The sequence below is a fragment of the Heloderma suspectum genome, chromosome 16, assembly GCF_057233095.1.
Source record: "Heloderma suspectum isolate Gila_16-S chromosome 16, 16-S_ref, whole genome shotgun sequence".
Lineage (NCBI taxonomy): Eukaryota > Metazoa > Chordata > Lepidosauria > Squamata > Helodermatidae > Heloderma > Heloderma suspectum.
The window spans coordinates 12,113,248-12,126,094 of NC_139473.1; the positions used below are offsets into that span (position 1 = coordinate 12,113,248).

The 12,847-nt window shown below is 47.4% G+C and overlaps 1 protein-coding gene across 1 annotated transcript in view; it reads right to left on the reverse strand.

Annotated features, from left to right (window-relative positions):
- Positions 1-1,936: 1,936 nt before the first annotated feature.
- The window catches only part of WSCD1 (WSC domain sialate O sulfotransferase 1), a 53,112-nt gene continuing 42,201 nt past the window's right edge, over positions 1,937-12,847 (reverse strand). Inside the window, exons 5-8 of the mRNA XM_084823090.1 lie at positions 11,417-11,594; positions 7,677-7,841; positions 5,070-5,270; positions 1,937-2,761 (exon numbers count right to left, since the gene is read on the reverse strand). Coding sequence (XP_084679216.1) covers positions 2,409-2,761; positions 5,070-5,270; positions 7,677-7,841; positions 11,417-11,594 — 897 coding nt within the window. The 3' untranslated portion in view covers positions 1,937-2,408. The remainder of the gene's footprint in view (positions 2,762-5,069; positions 5,271-7,676; positions 7,842-11,416; positions 11,595-12,847) is intronic.

The following is a 12,847-nucleotide window of genomic DNA, read 5'->3' on the forward strand; positions in this document are numbered from 1 at the left end:
GTGCAGATATACACAGTCACAAAGTGTGCATTTTCGCAGATGCAAATATGTGCATTTGCAGTTGCCACTATGTTTTTCAAAAAATGGTGACTGCAGAGCTCATCAAGTTTGCCAGGATGAGTGCAGGCTGCTTGCCGAGCATGGGCAGGGGGCAAGCAGGGGCAAGGGCTCGGTGAGCATGGGTTGAAGGTGCAGGCAGGGGGGTTCCACTGGATTCCCAGATGGAATTGGGTGCCTGCACCATCTCTAGCCTCATTGTCACCTGGAAGGGTGCCATTCTAGGGAGGGGTGGTAAGAGAACAATTCCCTTCTTCCCTGCCCATTGGCCATACTTGCTGGGGCTGATGGGACCTAGAGTCCAACAGCATCGGGAGAGCGATGGGTTCACCACCCCCTGCTCTATAGATGATAGAGTGAACATGTGAATGTCTGGATTTAAGGGTGGGGACAGTGTTACTATGAACTTGAGCACACTCCGGGAGAGAGCGGAGGACAGGAAGGCTAAGCAGGGTCAGCCCTGGTTAGTACATGGATGGGAGACTGCCTGGGAATCAGACTTCCTGCACTGAGCTAGGGATGTACGAAAGGCACTTACCTTTCGCGGATTATGTTGATGGTGGGGGGGGAGGCGCTCCGTCCCTCCCCCCGGAATCCTGGACGGGGGGGGAGGCACTCCGTTCCTCTCTCCCCGGAATCCTGGCCAGCCGGCTGTGCTCCGGAGGGATTCTGTGGAGCCGCCAGCCGGCTCCGCCAGCAGCCGGACATCCGGCCGCTGGCTAGCAGGGACGCAAATGGCGTAAATGTTTGTGTAGCCTATCACGGCTGACTTAAAACAACAACAACAACAATGTGAGTACGCAAATGGCGGCGGCTACGGCCGCCGCCATTTGCGTTCCTTATTTTGGCACGTCTTTGTCTATGTCAAGATTTACGTAGACTAAGATGGCGAAAATAAGGGGAACGAAAATAGCGTGTCGGATGCTACGCTATTTGCGTTCCCCTTATTTTCACCATCTTAGTCTACGTAAATCTTGACGTAGACTAAGACGTGTCAAAATAAGGAACGCAAATGGTGGTGGCCGTGGCCGCCGCCATTTGCGTACGCGCGTTGCTGTTTTTTTTTTTAAGTCAGCCATGATAAGCTACGTAAACATTTACGTAGCCTATCAGGTTTTTTTTTTAAACTGAGCCGTGACAGGCTACGTAAATCTTCACGTAGCCTATCACTTTTTTTTAAAACTGGAAATGGCGGCGGCGGCTGGTCGGAAGACCGTCCGCTGCCGCCGCACCGCCACTGCCAGGAAGATCTGCCCCAGGTAAGTCTCGTCCCGGGGGTGGGCAGGGGGCAGACCGTTCCGCCACCGATTTTGGAGGGCCGAATGCGCTGGCATTTGGCCTCCCCGAGATCTGTGGCGGAATTCTCTGATATCCCTACATTGAGCAGGGGGTCGGACCTGATGGTCTTGTAGGCCCCTTCCAACCCTATGATTCTATTATCTTCTATGATCTATGCTCTTCTATGATTAGAATAGATCCATTGAACACAATAGGACTGAAACCCAATTTATTTCAGTGTGCCTGCTCTGAGCCCGACTAAATCTGGGTTCACCCCAAACTAATTTGAAATTATTTGAGGAGGGGGGTATATTCTCCAGGCTTAATGATTACAGAAAATTAAAACTAATAGAATACTTTCCTCCAAAATTAATTTCAGCACTAAGGCTACAATCCTAGAGACCATATCTGGGAGTAAGTTCCATTGAAGTTAATGGAGCTTACTTCTGAACAGACAGGATTGCACTTTAAATGGAGGGGGGGAAATCTTTACCAATGATCTACATAGAGCCTTCAGTATGTGTCCAAAGTATAGGACAGATACTTCTTTTTTAAAAAGAAGCATAAATAAAGGAAAAAAGACAAAGAAAGCAACTTTTTTCTCTCATTGAACTGCTTAGCTAAAAATATTTATCAGGGTGAGTTTAAAACAAACAAACAAACCCCCCGGGGGGGGGGGAACATACACATTTGACTTGCCAAAATTGCTATAAAATGTCTAGATACTATTGAGAAAGTATTGCTAGTAGGCAGTTAGGATGAGACCCTTTCCCCCATTTCCCAGAATTAGCAGTGCACAGAAGTGTTAAAATTTGTAGCCATTTATAGAGAAAAGGACACACACAGGCAGAGATGCTAATGGCTTTTGCCTTGGTTTATAACCCAATTTCCATCCTTCATTGGTTGCCATCCGTAACACTCAGTGCTCCTAAAGAGCGTCCAAGTCTTGAGAATTTGCATTCATCAGTAGACTCTGGGCAAATCCTGCCTTTTCACTGCTAGAGAATTCTGGCCTTTTCTTTAATTTCATTATTCGGATCTTCTTAAAAACACAGCTTGCTGGCCGTAGGACATCATCTGGGCAAATACTCTTTTGGCAGCCCAATAAAGTTTCTCTCTCTTAGGGCTTTGTCCACAGCCGTGATATGTTTATCGATCAAGGCTTTCATTTCCTTTGTGAAGGGTTCAAACACTTTCTGCCTGACTCCCGACCGCTTGAAGTTCCCATCTCGGTTGTTTTCAACGCAGAGCAACCTGTCCTCCGTCACGGTGATGTTCAGAAACTCGACCATTTCCTTCAGCTTGGGGAGCAGGGCCTGTTTTAAGTCTTCGTAGTGAACAACAAGGAGATGTTTGCCATATTTGAGCCAGTCTAGTACATGGGAAGCCCACCACGAAGCGTAGCTGTTCACAAAATCTGGCCACTCTGTAAAGTGGGAAATAAAATACAGGAGACTTCTTTACATGTCCCAGTCCATCCCTCCAGGTTTCTCCTGAAGGCCATGACCCGTTCCCCTGGCCTCACCCCTTTCCCTTGACTGCCAATCAAGAAGCAAAATATGCTGCTATTTTTGGTGTTTGGGAACTGTGCCTTTTGCCTTCAGTCCTGCCCACCACTGGAATGTCCCCCCAAGAGCTTTTCTGAAAGGAAATTCAGCCATGGGCCTGAAAGAGGTTTAACACCCCTGTTATACATCTTCATATCTGGCTTTTAACAAACTTAAGGTGGATGGCAGAAGAAAACCTTTAAAAAATAAATGAAATAACTGCAGAAGTAGGGATGTTGTGGACGTCTGGGGATCCCTGGTGCCTTGCTGAGCCATACAATGGTGGCTTGGCCTTTTTTGTAAAGGCTGATTTGATGTAAATGTCTACTGTAAATCAACCATTCACACAGGATTACAGGTGTAAGTGGCCATTGATGGCTCTTGCATAAATAGCCACTTTACCCTGCCATTTGCATAAAATCGGCCTTAATGAAAAAGATTGAGCCACCATTTTCATGCAAAATGGCAGCTCGGCGAGAGATCAGGCAGCCATGCAGTGCTCTCTGGATTGTTGCAGACCGCCCGGCAACTCGCCATGCACAGCAAACAGGGCCGGGTGGCTTGTAAGGCTTTTCTTGGGCTGGTGGGGGTCTGGCACATGCCGACCGACCCAGACCACAGTGAGTTTGCCCATCACTATGCAGAAGCAAAGAACAGCTTTGCATTAGGGAATAAAGCAACATTATAGTAGCAAAACCTCGAAAACACCTTGCTCCCTTGAGATGATATTGAATACCCCTTTGTTCCCCTAAATTCCATACTGTTTCCAAAGGGGAGCTTGGTTAGTAGTCTGTTGTAGGTAGGGTTGGCGGAGAATTTCTCCCCGAAACTTTGGGGGGCCGAGCGCCAACGTGTTCGGCCCCCCGAACAAGTTTTGGGAAGAAATCCTCCGAACCCCCCCGCCCCCCGCACCCCCCCCGGGACGGGACTTACCTTCACCGAATGTCCCTCCCGGTGGCTGGTCCGGCCGGCGGTTCGGCGGGTGTTCGAGCGAGGTGGGAGCGGCAGCCGGTCTTTTGACCGGCTGCCGCCGCCGCCATTGCAATGAAAGAAAAAAAAAAAAAGCCCCCTGATAGGCTACGTGACGATTCACGTAGCCTATCACGGCTAGATTTGCAAAGTCAGCCATGATAGGCTACGTGAATCGTCACGTAGCCTATCACGGGTGACTTTAAAAAAAAAAAAAAAGTGTGTACGGATAATGGCGGCCCCCATAGGGAGCCGCCATTCCCATTCCTTATTTGGTCGCTGTAGTCTACGTAAAGATTTATGTAGACTACAGCGACTAAATAAGGAACGCGAATGGCGGCTCCCTATGGGGGCCGCCATTCGCGCACGCGCTTTTTTTTTTTTTTAAGTCACCCGTTATAGGCTACGTGACGATTGACGTAGCCTATCACGGCTGACTTTGCAGATCTAGCCGTGATAGCCTACGTGAATCGTCATGTAGCCTATCAGGGGGCGTTTTTGTTTTTTTTTAACTTTCGCGTTCGCGGCCGGGCGAGGCGGGAAGCCTCCTCCCCGGCCTGAATTTCGGCCGGGGCGAGGCGGGAAGCCTCCCCCCCCGGCCTGAACCTCGCGGGGGGACCAGCGAAGCACCTCCCCCCCACCGCGAACGTCCTTCAAGGACAGGTAAGTGACTTTCGTCCACCCCTAGTTGTAGGAAAATCAGCAAAGATTTTTGCGGCACCTTAAAAACTAACAAATTAATTCTGGCATCAGCTTTTATGGACCCAGTTCGTCATACACATGGAGTGTTATGTAGAGTTTCAGCTTTATATACAATACATATCGTGGTGGAGGAGGAGGTCAGGGGAAAGAACTGTGAACATTGAAGTCAGAAGGAAATTAAATGAAGGAAGTACTGACAGCAACAATCACATTACGAACAGTGGTCATTCGTAGGATGATTACTGCTGAAAGCACAGACAGTCTGGCACTAGGTCAGCCAGTTAACACACGTGGGGTGATATAAAAATCCTTTATCCTGATTCAAGCCTCTGTTCATAGAATTAAACAGTTGAGCTAAACTTTAGCAACAGGTTTTCACTCAGCCATTTAATTCTATCACCGTAGCTCTGTCTCTGGGCTATGATCTCTCTCCCCCAAGAAATGTTCAACGGAGGTGTGTGTGCAAGGACATATGGCCTTATATATAGTCAGAAAGCAAATGTTTCATCTGTTCACCTTTGCTTTTCCAGTTTCTCTCTGTCGCATATCCAAGGTGGCCAGCACACTTCCGATTGAATTCTGCCACGAGCGACTTGTATGGGTTCCGTATTAATAAGATGGCTGAGTCAAACAGTTCAATTTCCTTTCTGCCACTCTCATGTGTTTTGACACAAATAGTTCTTCTGTTTCTCCAGTGATCTTTTTCCCCTTTGAAACCTGTTCATATATATATTACAAAAAAGAAACATACATTTATATTGTTAAGAATTGGGTCTGTCATGAGCACTATAAATAAACTTATCATGATGATTTTACTAAATGTGTCATTCGATGGAGTATGGCTGAAGGAGTATGGCTTATTCCTTCAAAATAACTTTCAGCTTGTGAAGGTTTGAAGCCTACAGAGGCAAAGGGGTGGGGTGGGGGAGAAAGAAGAAGTCAGGCTTAAAGGCCTGGAGTTTTGCTGGGAGGGGGTATCCCTCAGAGGAGTAGTTTCATTTCCCCAATTAAGTTTCAGTTTCATTTCCCCAATTAAGTTTCATTTCTTCAGGTTTGAAGCAGTACTGTCGGTTCTGAGGGAGGAAGGTATATAATGAGAGTGAAAGAGTCAGTAAGAACAGAATCAGGGAGACCAGAGCCTGAAGAGGGAGCAGGAAGAAGCAGCCTGGAGAAGTCTAAAGACAGCTAGGGTAAAGGACCTTGTGTTTTGCAACTCTTATTTTCCCTTAAGGACTTTTGTATCACTTAGCTCTATTGTATAAATACCTGTAGTTGTGATTTGCTTGCTTCAATTTACCAGTAAAATGTTGTGGTTAAACCCTGTGTCTAGAGGGTCAATCACCTGATGCCAACAACCTAAACCCCACATTACTGGGATGGGGAAGTTTAAAAGAAGGAAGGTGGGACACTTAAGGAGACAAGGGATCCTTAAGGAGTTGTCCAGGGGGTCCAGATCATAAGGGGAACCCTGACACAGCTGAAATGTGATGGAAGGTATTTTCTTGAAATCCCTGCTCAACTAAATAAGGAGGACATCAACTCCTCAACTAAATGACATCTGGCCGCTGGGCAGCCTGCACAGGGACGCAAATGGCAGCCGTTACGCTATTACGGCCCCTGTCTTTAGCCTGCGTCCCTGCGTTAGCCGTGATAGACTACGTAAGTATTTACGTAGCCTATCACGGCAAAAAAAAAAAAAAAAAAAGGGAGCGCAAATGGCGGCGTCTATGGCAGCCGCCATTTGTGTTCCCTTTTTTTTGCCATGATAGGCTACGCAAATATTTACGTAGCCTATTACGGCAAAAGACAGGGGCCGTAATAGCGTAACGGCTGCCATTTGCGTCCCTGTGCAGGCTGCCCAGCGGCCGGATGTCCAGTTGCAGGCGGCCCTGGCCAGCGGCTCCGCGGAGTCGCCATGGAGCGGAGCTGACCAGGGAGAATTTTGGGGGAGGGACGGAGCACCTCCCCCCCCACCGCGAATGTCACCCTTCGAAAAGGTAAGTTACTTTCGTACATCCCTACTTTGAAACAGTTTGAAGGGTTGGACCATGCCCAGAATGGGAGGTATGGGAAATTATATGATTCCCCAGGACCCTCCCAAGTCAGAACCTTACTGTAGGCCAATTCACAACAGGTGCTGAAAAGGCCAGGCCATTATGCAGTTACATTCTCTGCTGATCTTATCTTGATAAGGTACCAGGGTTTCAAGGACTATGCTTTATGCTTTTAATGTATTGCCATGCTTTTTTTCTTGCTTCTTTAGCCTATTTTAGCTCAATAAACTTATTTCCTTCACCCATGGGTGCGTTTGTTGCTTCTGAATATCCAAAAAGATCCATTGCCTATTGACAAAACAATGATCAAAACAGGGGACTCTGAGTTCTTGTATTCTGGGATCAAGCCAAAATGTTACATCTCTCTTCAGGTTACCTTCATCATGCATAATAATTATACACAACTTACACGTCCTTGCTTAGACTGCAGTCCACCTACCTGGGAGTAGGACCCATTGAACTCAGTGGGACCTACTTCTGAATAGGGGTGTCGGAGAAATCTGCAATGGAATCAAATGAGTTTGGATTTCTATGAATCAAACCCTCAGATTCCACAGCGGACTGGCTGATTTTGCAGACTTGCAGACCCTTAAAAAACAAAACAAAAACTTTCTGGAATTTTTCACAAATCTAGTCATAGAAAAACACACATGTACACATTGGCTGAAAATGCACATTTTGCCCATAGGCCGAAGCCTGAATATGTGCATTTTTTGTCAGGATTTGTGCATTCGGGGGGCGGGCAGGATTTGCTCCCCTGTGGAGGCCACTCCGCAGCGGATTCAACAGGTTGGATTCTTAGAAATCCAAGCTCATTTTAGTCCATCTTGAATTTCTCCAGCATCCCCAGATTCAACTGATCTGCCTGGCTAGGCAAGTCTCCCCTTCCACATTGCTCCTGCCCAAAGGTAGGTGCTCAGTGGAAGAGGACGGCCATCCCAGTGAAGTAGTTCATGTAGCAGCCAACATGGGGAGTTCCCTGCTCAGACCAAGTGAATGTGGCAACTGTAGTCTTTCAAAAACAAACAGACAAAGAAAGAAAACCCACAGGGCCCAGTCCACAGCTCACCTTTATTGTACAGTGCTCCATCGAAATAGTAGCTCCCTGTGTAGAATCCCGTTGCGTGTTCGATTAAATGGCGAGCCCAGGTGTTCCCAGCTCCAGGGAAGCTTGACAAAGCGACAAACGCTTTGGATTTGGTGGGGAGAAACTTGCGGTCAGTGCAACGGGTGTCTGCAGCCAGAGAGAGATGGTATTGCATGGTTATCACGGTGACTTTTCTTAGACAAAACACAACTCAAGAGGGCCTCATAGCATCTGAAAGATGGGGCCAGGTGGGGCTGTAACAGGTAGAGCACCATTCCCAGACTGAGGACAGGGTCAAGCTTGCCCTCCTCTAGGCCATGGGGAGGTTTCAAGACAGCTCCTGTCCTATCCAGACTGATCCCCACTGTCAGGAATGACTAGGATCTGTGGATAGTTGTCCTTGTGTGATGAGCCACTGGATAGAGGGTAGGGGTGTATGTGTCAGGGTGGACACTGAGCCCATAGAATCCCAGAGTAGTTCTGATTCTGAGGAAGAGCAGTCGCTCCTGGGAGAGGAGAACATTCCTCTTTCCCAGGGCCAACAGCTGAGGGAGATTCCTCCCACCAGCATTCCTAGCTTAGATAGCAGTCCTGGGAGTGACCAAGCACAGATAGCAGACTTGGTGGATGCGCGACGCTGACGCAGAGAGCGGCACCAGATGGAGGGCGTGGAAAGGAGGCATAGTGCCCGGTTGGTGCGCAAACAATGGCTGCGCCCAGAGGATCCAAGGGAAAAGGGGAGGGACTCTCCCTAGTCGTTAAGTTCAGGGGTCTGCCAGTAATTCCCTTTCAAATGGGGACCAACTGTTCCAACTTAGGGCATAGGTACTGTGCTGCTCAGATCTAGTTGCAAACGGTATAGTTGTTAAGTTGTAAAAGAATAATAAAGCTTGGAAAGGAATCCCTTTGTCTGTGTCTGGACTTGGCTACTGGATTAGACTGAGAGAGGCCTCCAAGGAGCCCTTGACAGTATGGATAACTCACCCCATTCTGGTCCGGGGTGTCTGTGGTGGGGGGAGGCGATCCATCCCGCCCCCCAGAATCCTCCCTGGCCGGCTCCACTTGTGGAGCCGCCAGCCAGGGCCACCCGCAGCCGGACCTCTTTCCGCTGCCAGGCTGCAGCTGCAAATGGCGTAGCAGTTGCCATTTTCATCCCTGCGTTAGCCGTGATAGGCTATGTATATATTTATGTAGCCTATCACGGCAAAAGGCAGGGATGCAAATGGTGTAGCAGCTGCCATTTGCATCCCTGCTCTTTGCTGTGATAGGCTACGTAAATACTTATGTAGCCTATCACAGCTAAAGTAGGGAGGGAAATGGCGGCCACAGATCGGGGCAGCCATTCACAGCCACAGACGAGGGCAGCAGATGGCTGACAAAAGGTAAGGTCCGTCCCTGGGAAATTTCGCGGAGTGGCAGGGGGGATTGCTCCATTCCACCACGGACTCCGGTGGGGTGGTGGATTATAAAGAATCCGGCCTCACTGGAGTCCATGGTGGAATTCTCTAACATCCCTAACAGAGGGTGGCAGCTTCTCAAAGCAGCCTCAACCCTGGATTGACCCTACCTACCCAGGTTGGCCATTAGATTCTCCTGTTCAGAAAGAGCATAAGAGGGCTGCCTGTTCCACCTGACCCTTAGGGATGTCTGTCGCCAATAAATCCTGCACTTCGGGGGCTCACCTGATTTCCACGGCGCCCCCAACTCAGCTTACATTTAGGTTTCTTTCCCAAATCTGGGAACTTTGGGTTTTGTTTCTCTTTTAAATGTGTAAACAGCAATTTGCGCAAATTGTACCTGTAATTTGCGTAGCTTGCACAAATTACAGCTCCAAATCACAGCTGCAATTTGCACAAATGAAAGACAACACCCAACCATCTGGGAACTAGCCCAACTCCATGCAGATGGAGTCGGGCCAGCTTGCAGGAAAATGAGCTGAAGTCCAGGGGGCCAAGCTAATAACAGCTAGTTGAGCTCCACGCCCCCCAGATGGATTCCTTGAGCAACAAGGTCTTCCAGAGCTCTGGTGTGTCCTTGGACCCTTGTGTCAGGGTTGTATCTGAACCCATAGAATCCCAAGGCAGCTCTGATTCTGAGGAGGAGATACAATTCATGGGGGAGGAACTCTCTCAGACATCAGAGGCGCAGATGGAGGGGGACCCCCCCCTCACATCCTTGGGAGCAACAGTGACCCAGGCATGGAAAGGGAGGGACAACTTGAGCTTTAGGACATGAAGCACAGGCTCAGGCAGAAGTGAGAGGTTGCAAGAGCCGAGCTTGGGCGCACAGCCCGATTGGCTCAACGTCAACAGCTGCACCCAGAAGCATCACGAGAGAGGGGGAGATCTTCCCCTCCTACCCCTTAAATTCAGGTTTTAACTGTACAAGTTCTTAATGTTGTAAAGCCCCCTTGAGTCCCAGTATTGGGGAAAAGGCAGGATATAAAAAACAAACAAACAAACAAACAAATATAATTAACAAGAATCACAGGAGTTTCAACACATTAATAACCTTAGTTCCACAGAAGTTCATCAGGGGTTGAAGATTTAGTTGTAATTATCTAAATGCATCGTTCCATATTCTGTCCATGACATGTGGGTAGCTTTCTCTGGGAACCTTGGTTGTTAATAAAATCATTACATTTATACCAGATTGCACGGAAGGTGTCCTTTGCTTCTCACTCAGTCTTAAGCCCTGGCAACCGATTTAGAATCATAGAATCATAGAATAGTAGGGTTGGAAGGAGCCTATAAGACCATCAAGTCCAACCCCCTGCTCAATGTAGGGATGGCGGAGAATTTCTCCCCGAATCTTCGGGGGGCCAAGCGCCAACACATTCGGCCCCCTGAAATCGGCGGTGAAATTCTCCGCCACCCCCCCGGGATGGGACTTACCATGGCCGAATGTCCCTCCCGGCGGCAGGTCCCGGCAGCGGTTCGGCGGGCTTTCGGCGGGGGAGGAGGCGGCAGCCGGTCTTTCGACCGGCTGCCGCCGCTGCCATTACAGCTGAAGTAAAAAAAACAACAACCCCATGATAGGCTACGTAACGATTAACATAGCCTATCATGGCTAGATCTCCAAAGTCAGCCATGATAGGCTACGTTAATCGTTACGTAGCCTATCACAGCTGACTTTGCAAATCTAGCCATGATAGGCTGCGTAAATCATTACGTAGCCTATCACGTTTTTTTTTTTTTAACTTTCGTAGTTTGTGGCCGGGGAGATGGGGCGCTTCTCCCCGGCCTGAATTTCGGCCGGGCGAGGCGGGGCGCCTCCCCCCCGGCCTGAATTTTGGGGGGAGAAGCGAAGCGCCTCCCCCCCACCGCGAAGCAAAGCTGCGCAAAGGTAAGTGACTTTCGTACATCCCTAGCTCAGTGCAGGAGTCCAAGTCAAAGCATCCCTGAAAGATGGCTGTTCAGCTTCATAGAATCATAGAATAGTAGGGATGGAAGGTGCCTATAAGACCACTGAGTCCAACCCCCTGCTCAATGCTTGTCCCACACCTCTTGGTTCCAAGCTCACTGCAGATGGCTGCCCTTGACCAAGCCCAGGGCCTTGAACAGCTTGCGGTATTTGCTTTGGATCACTTCTGTGAAGTATTAATAAAGATGTGGCCCTAGTCAACCCAATCACAGGGGTCTCACCTCTTTATTCCAAGTGTGGGTTCTAGATGTACAGCTGCTAGAACACCGTTGTTGACATGTTTCATCTTTGTCTCTTACCTTGAACTGGCGTTTGATAGACCAAGCGATAGTCCTCCTCATTTGGCACTTGGGCCATGCTGCTAATGTTCTGGAACCTGCTACAGAATGATCTGTCTGAGCTGTTGTGTAATGGGAAATGAACTGTGGGGAAGCCACAGTGACATTCAGGGCTTCTGATAACTGCCAAAGGGAACTCCTAGTAAAGAAAATAATAATAATAATAATAATAATAATAATAATAATAATAATAGAGAAAAAGAGGCCAACAAAAATAAGAGAAGCAGAAAACATCAGCTAGTACTGAAATGAATGTGAAAGAAGATCTTCAAGTCAATGTTCTGGTTCTGATTTGTCTTGCAAAAGTGCAGATAAATATTCTATTTTGAACATTGGGAGGGGTGTGTGTGTGGATTTCCAGTTATGGATGCTGTCAGGCTGAGAGGATTAATCAGCCTATCACCTAACCAAAGACATCTCAGTCAATTAATTATATTAGTTGTACTCAATTGATCAATTAATCACACTTGCATAAATCTGGACATAGGTAAAAACCATTGTTCTGCACCAAGAATCATACTTCCTTTGTTTTTAGATGACAGGGGGAGCGGGTTCATTGGATCAACTGGGACCAACTGCAATTTGGCCCCTTCCAACACTGGTCTCCATCTGCAACTATTTTATCTGGCTGCAGTAGAGGGAGAGGTGAGACAGCAAGGCCGCCTCCATCAGAACCATCTAGAACCGTCTTCTGCAGTGGCCATTTGATTATTTTCCTCTCCCCTCCCTGGTCTTTAACCTTTTACATCATGGTTACAAAACTGAAAGCCATTAGTTTTGATTCATTTTGGATGGATGGATTTCTGGTTGATGTGAGTTTCGCATGTGTTATTCATAAATCTGTTCCATGACCCTGCCCTGTTTGCACATGAATGTGCTGAAAAACACATACACACACAAAGACAAATAATTTTAAAATATTTTTTGATAGAGATGGGGCATAATTTTCTTTGGTCTGCATTTTCAAATGAACTGAACTAATCCATAGTATATTGAGGAAAATTGCATATGAAAATAAATGTGCATTTTGTGTGCTTTCTTTGCTTGCTATCTATCTATCTATCTATCTATCTATCTATATCTAATCTATCTATCCATCCATCCATCCATCCAGATATAGATATAGATTTGCAGGCTGATGTAGAAATGTGATGGGACAGACCTTTGACTGAATACACATGAAATGAGTCAAATGACATGGACTGGATATAGACTGATTTGCCCATCTCTAAGTTTTGAATGTACTTTCTCACACAAAAAATACTTACTTCTATATGTATTTTCTCTCAAAGTACACATTTCTAAATGCATCGTATCTTAAAATGCACATTTTGGATCATTTCTTGAGCTAAGAATTGCATTGCAAAATTCAGAGAAATGCAAACTAAGGAA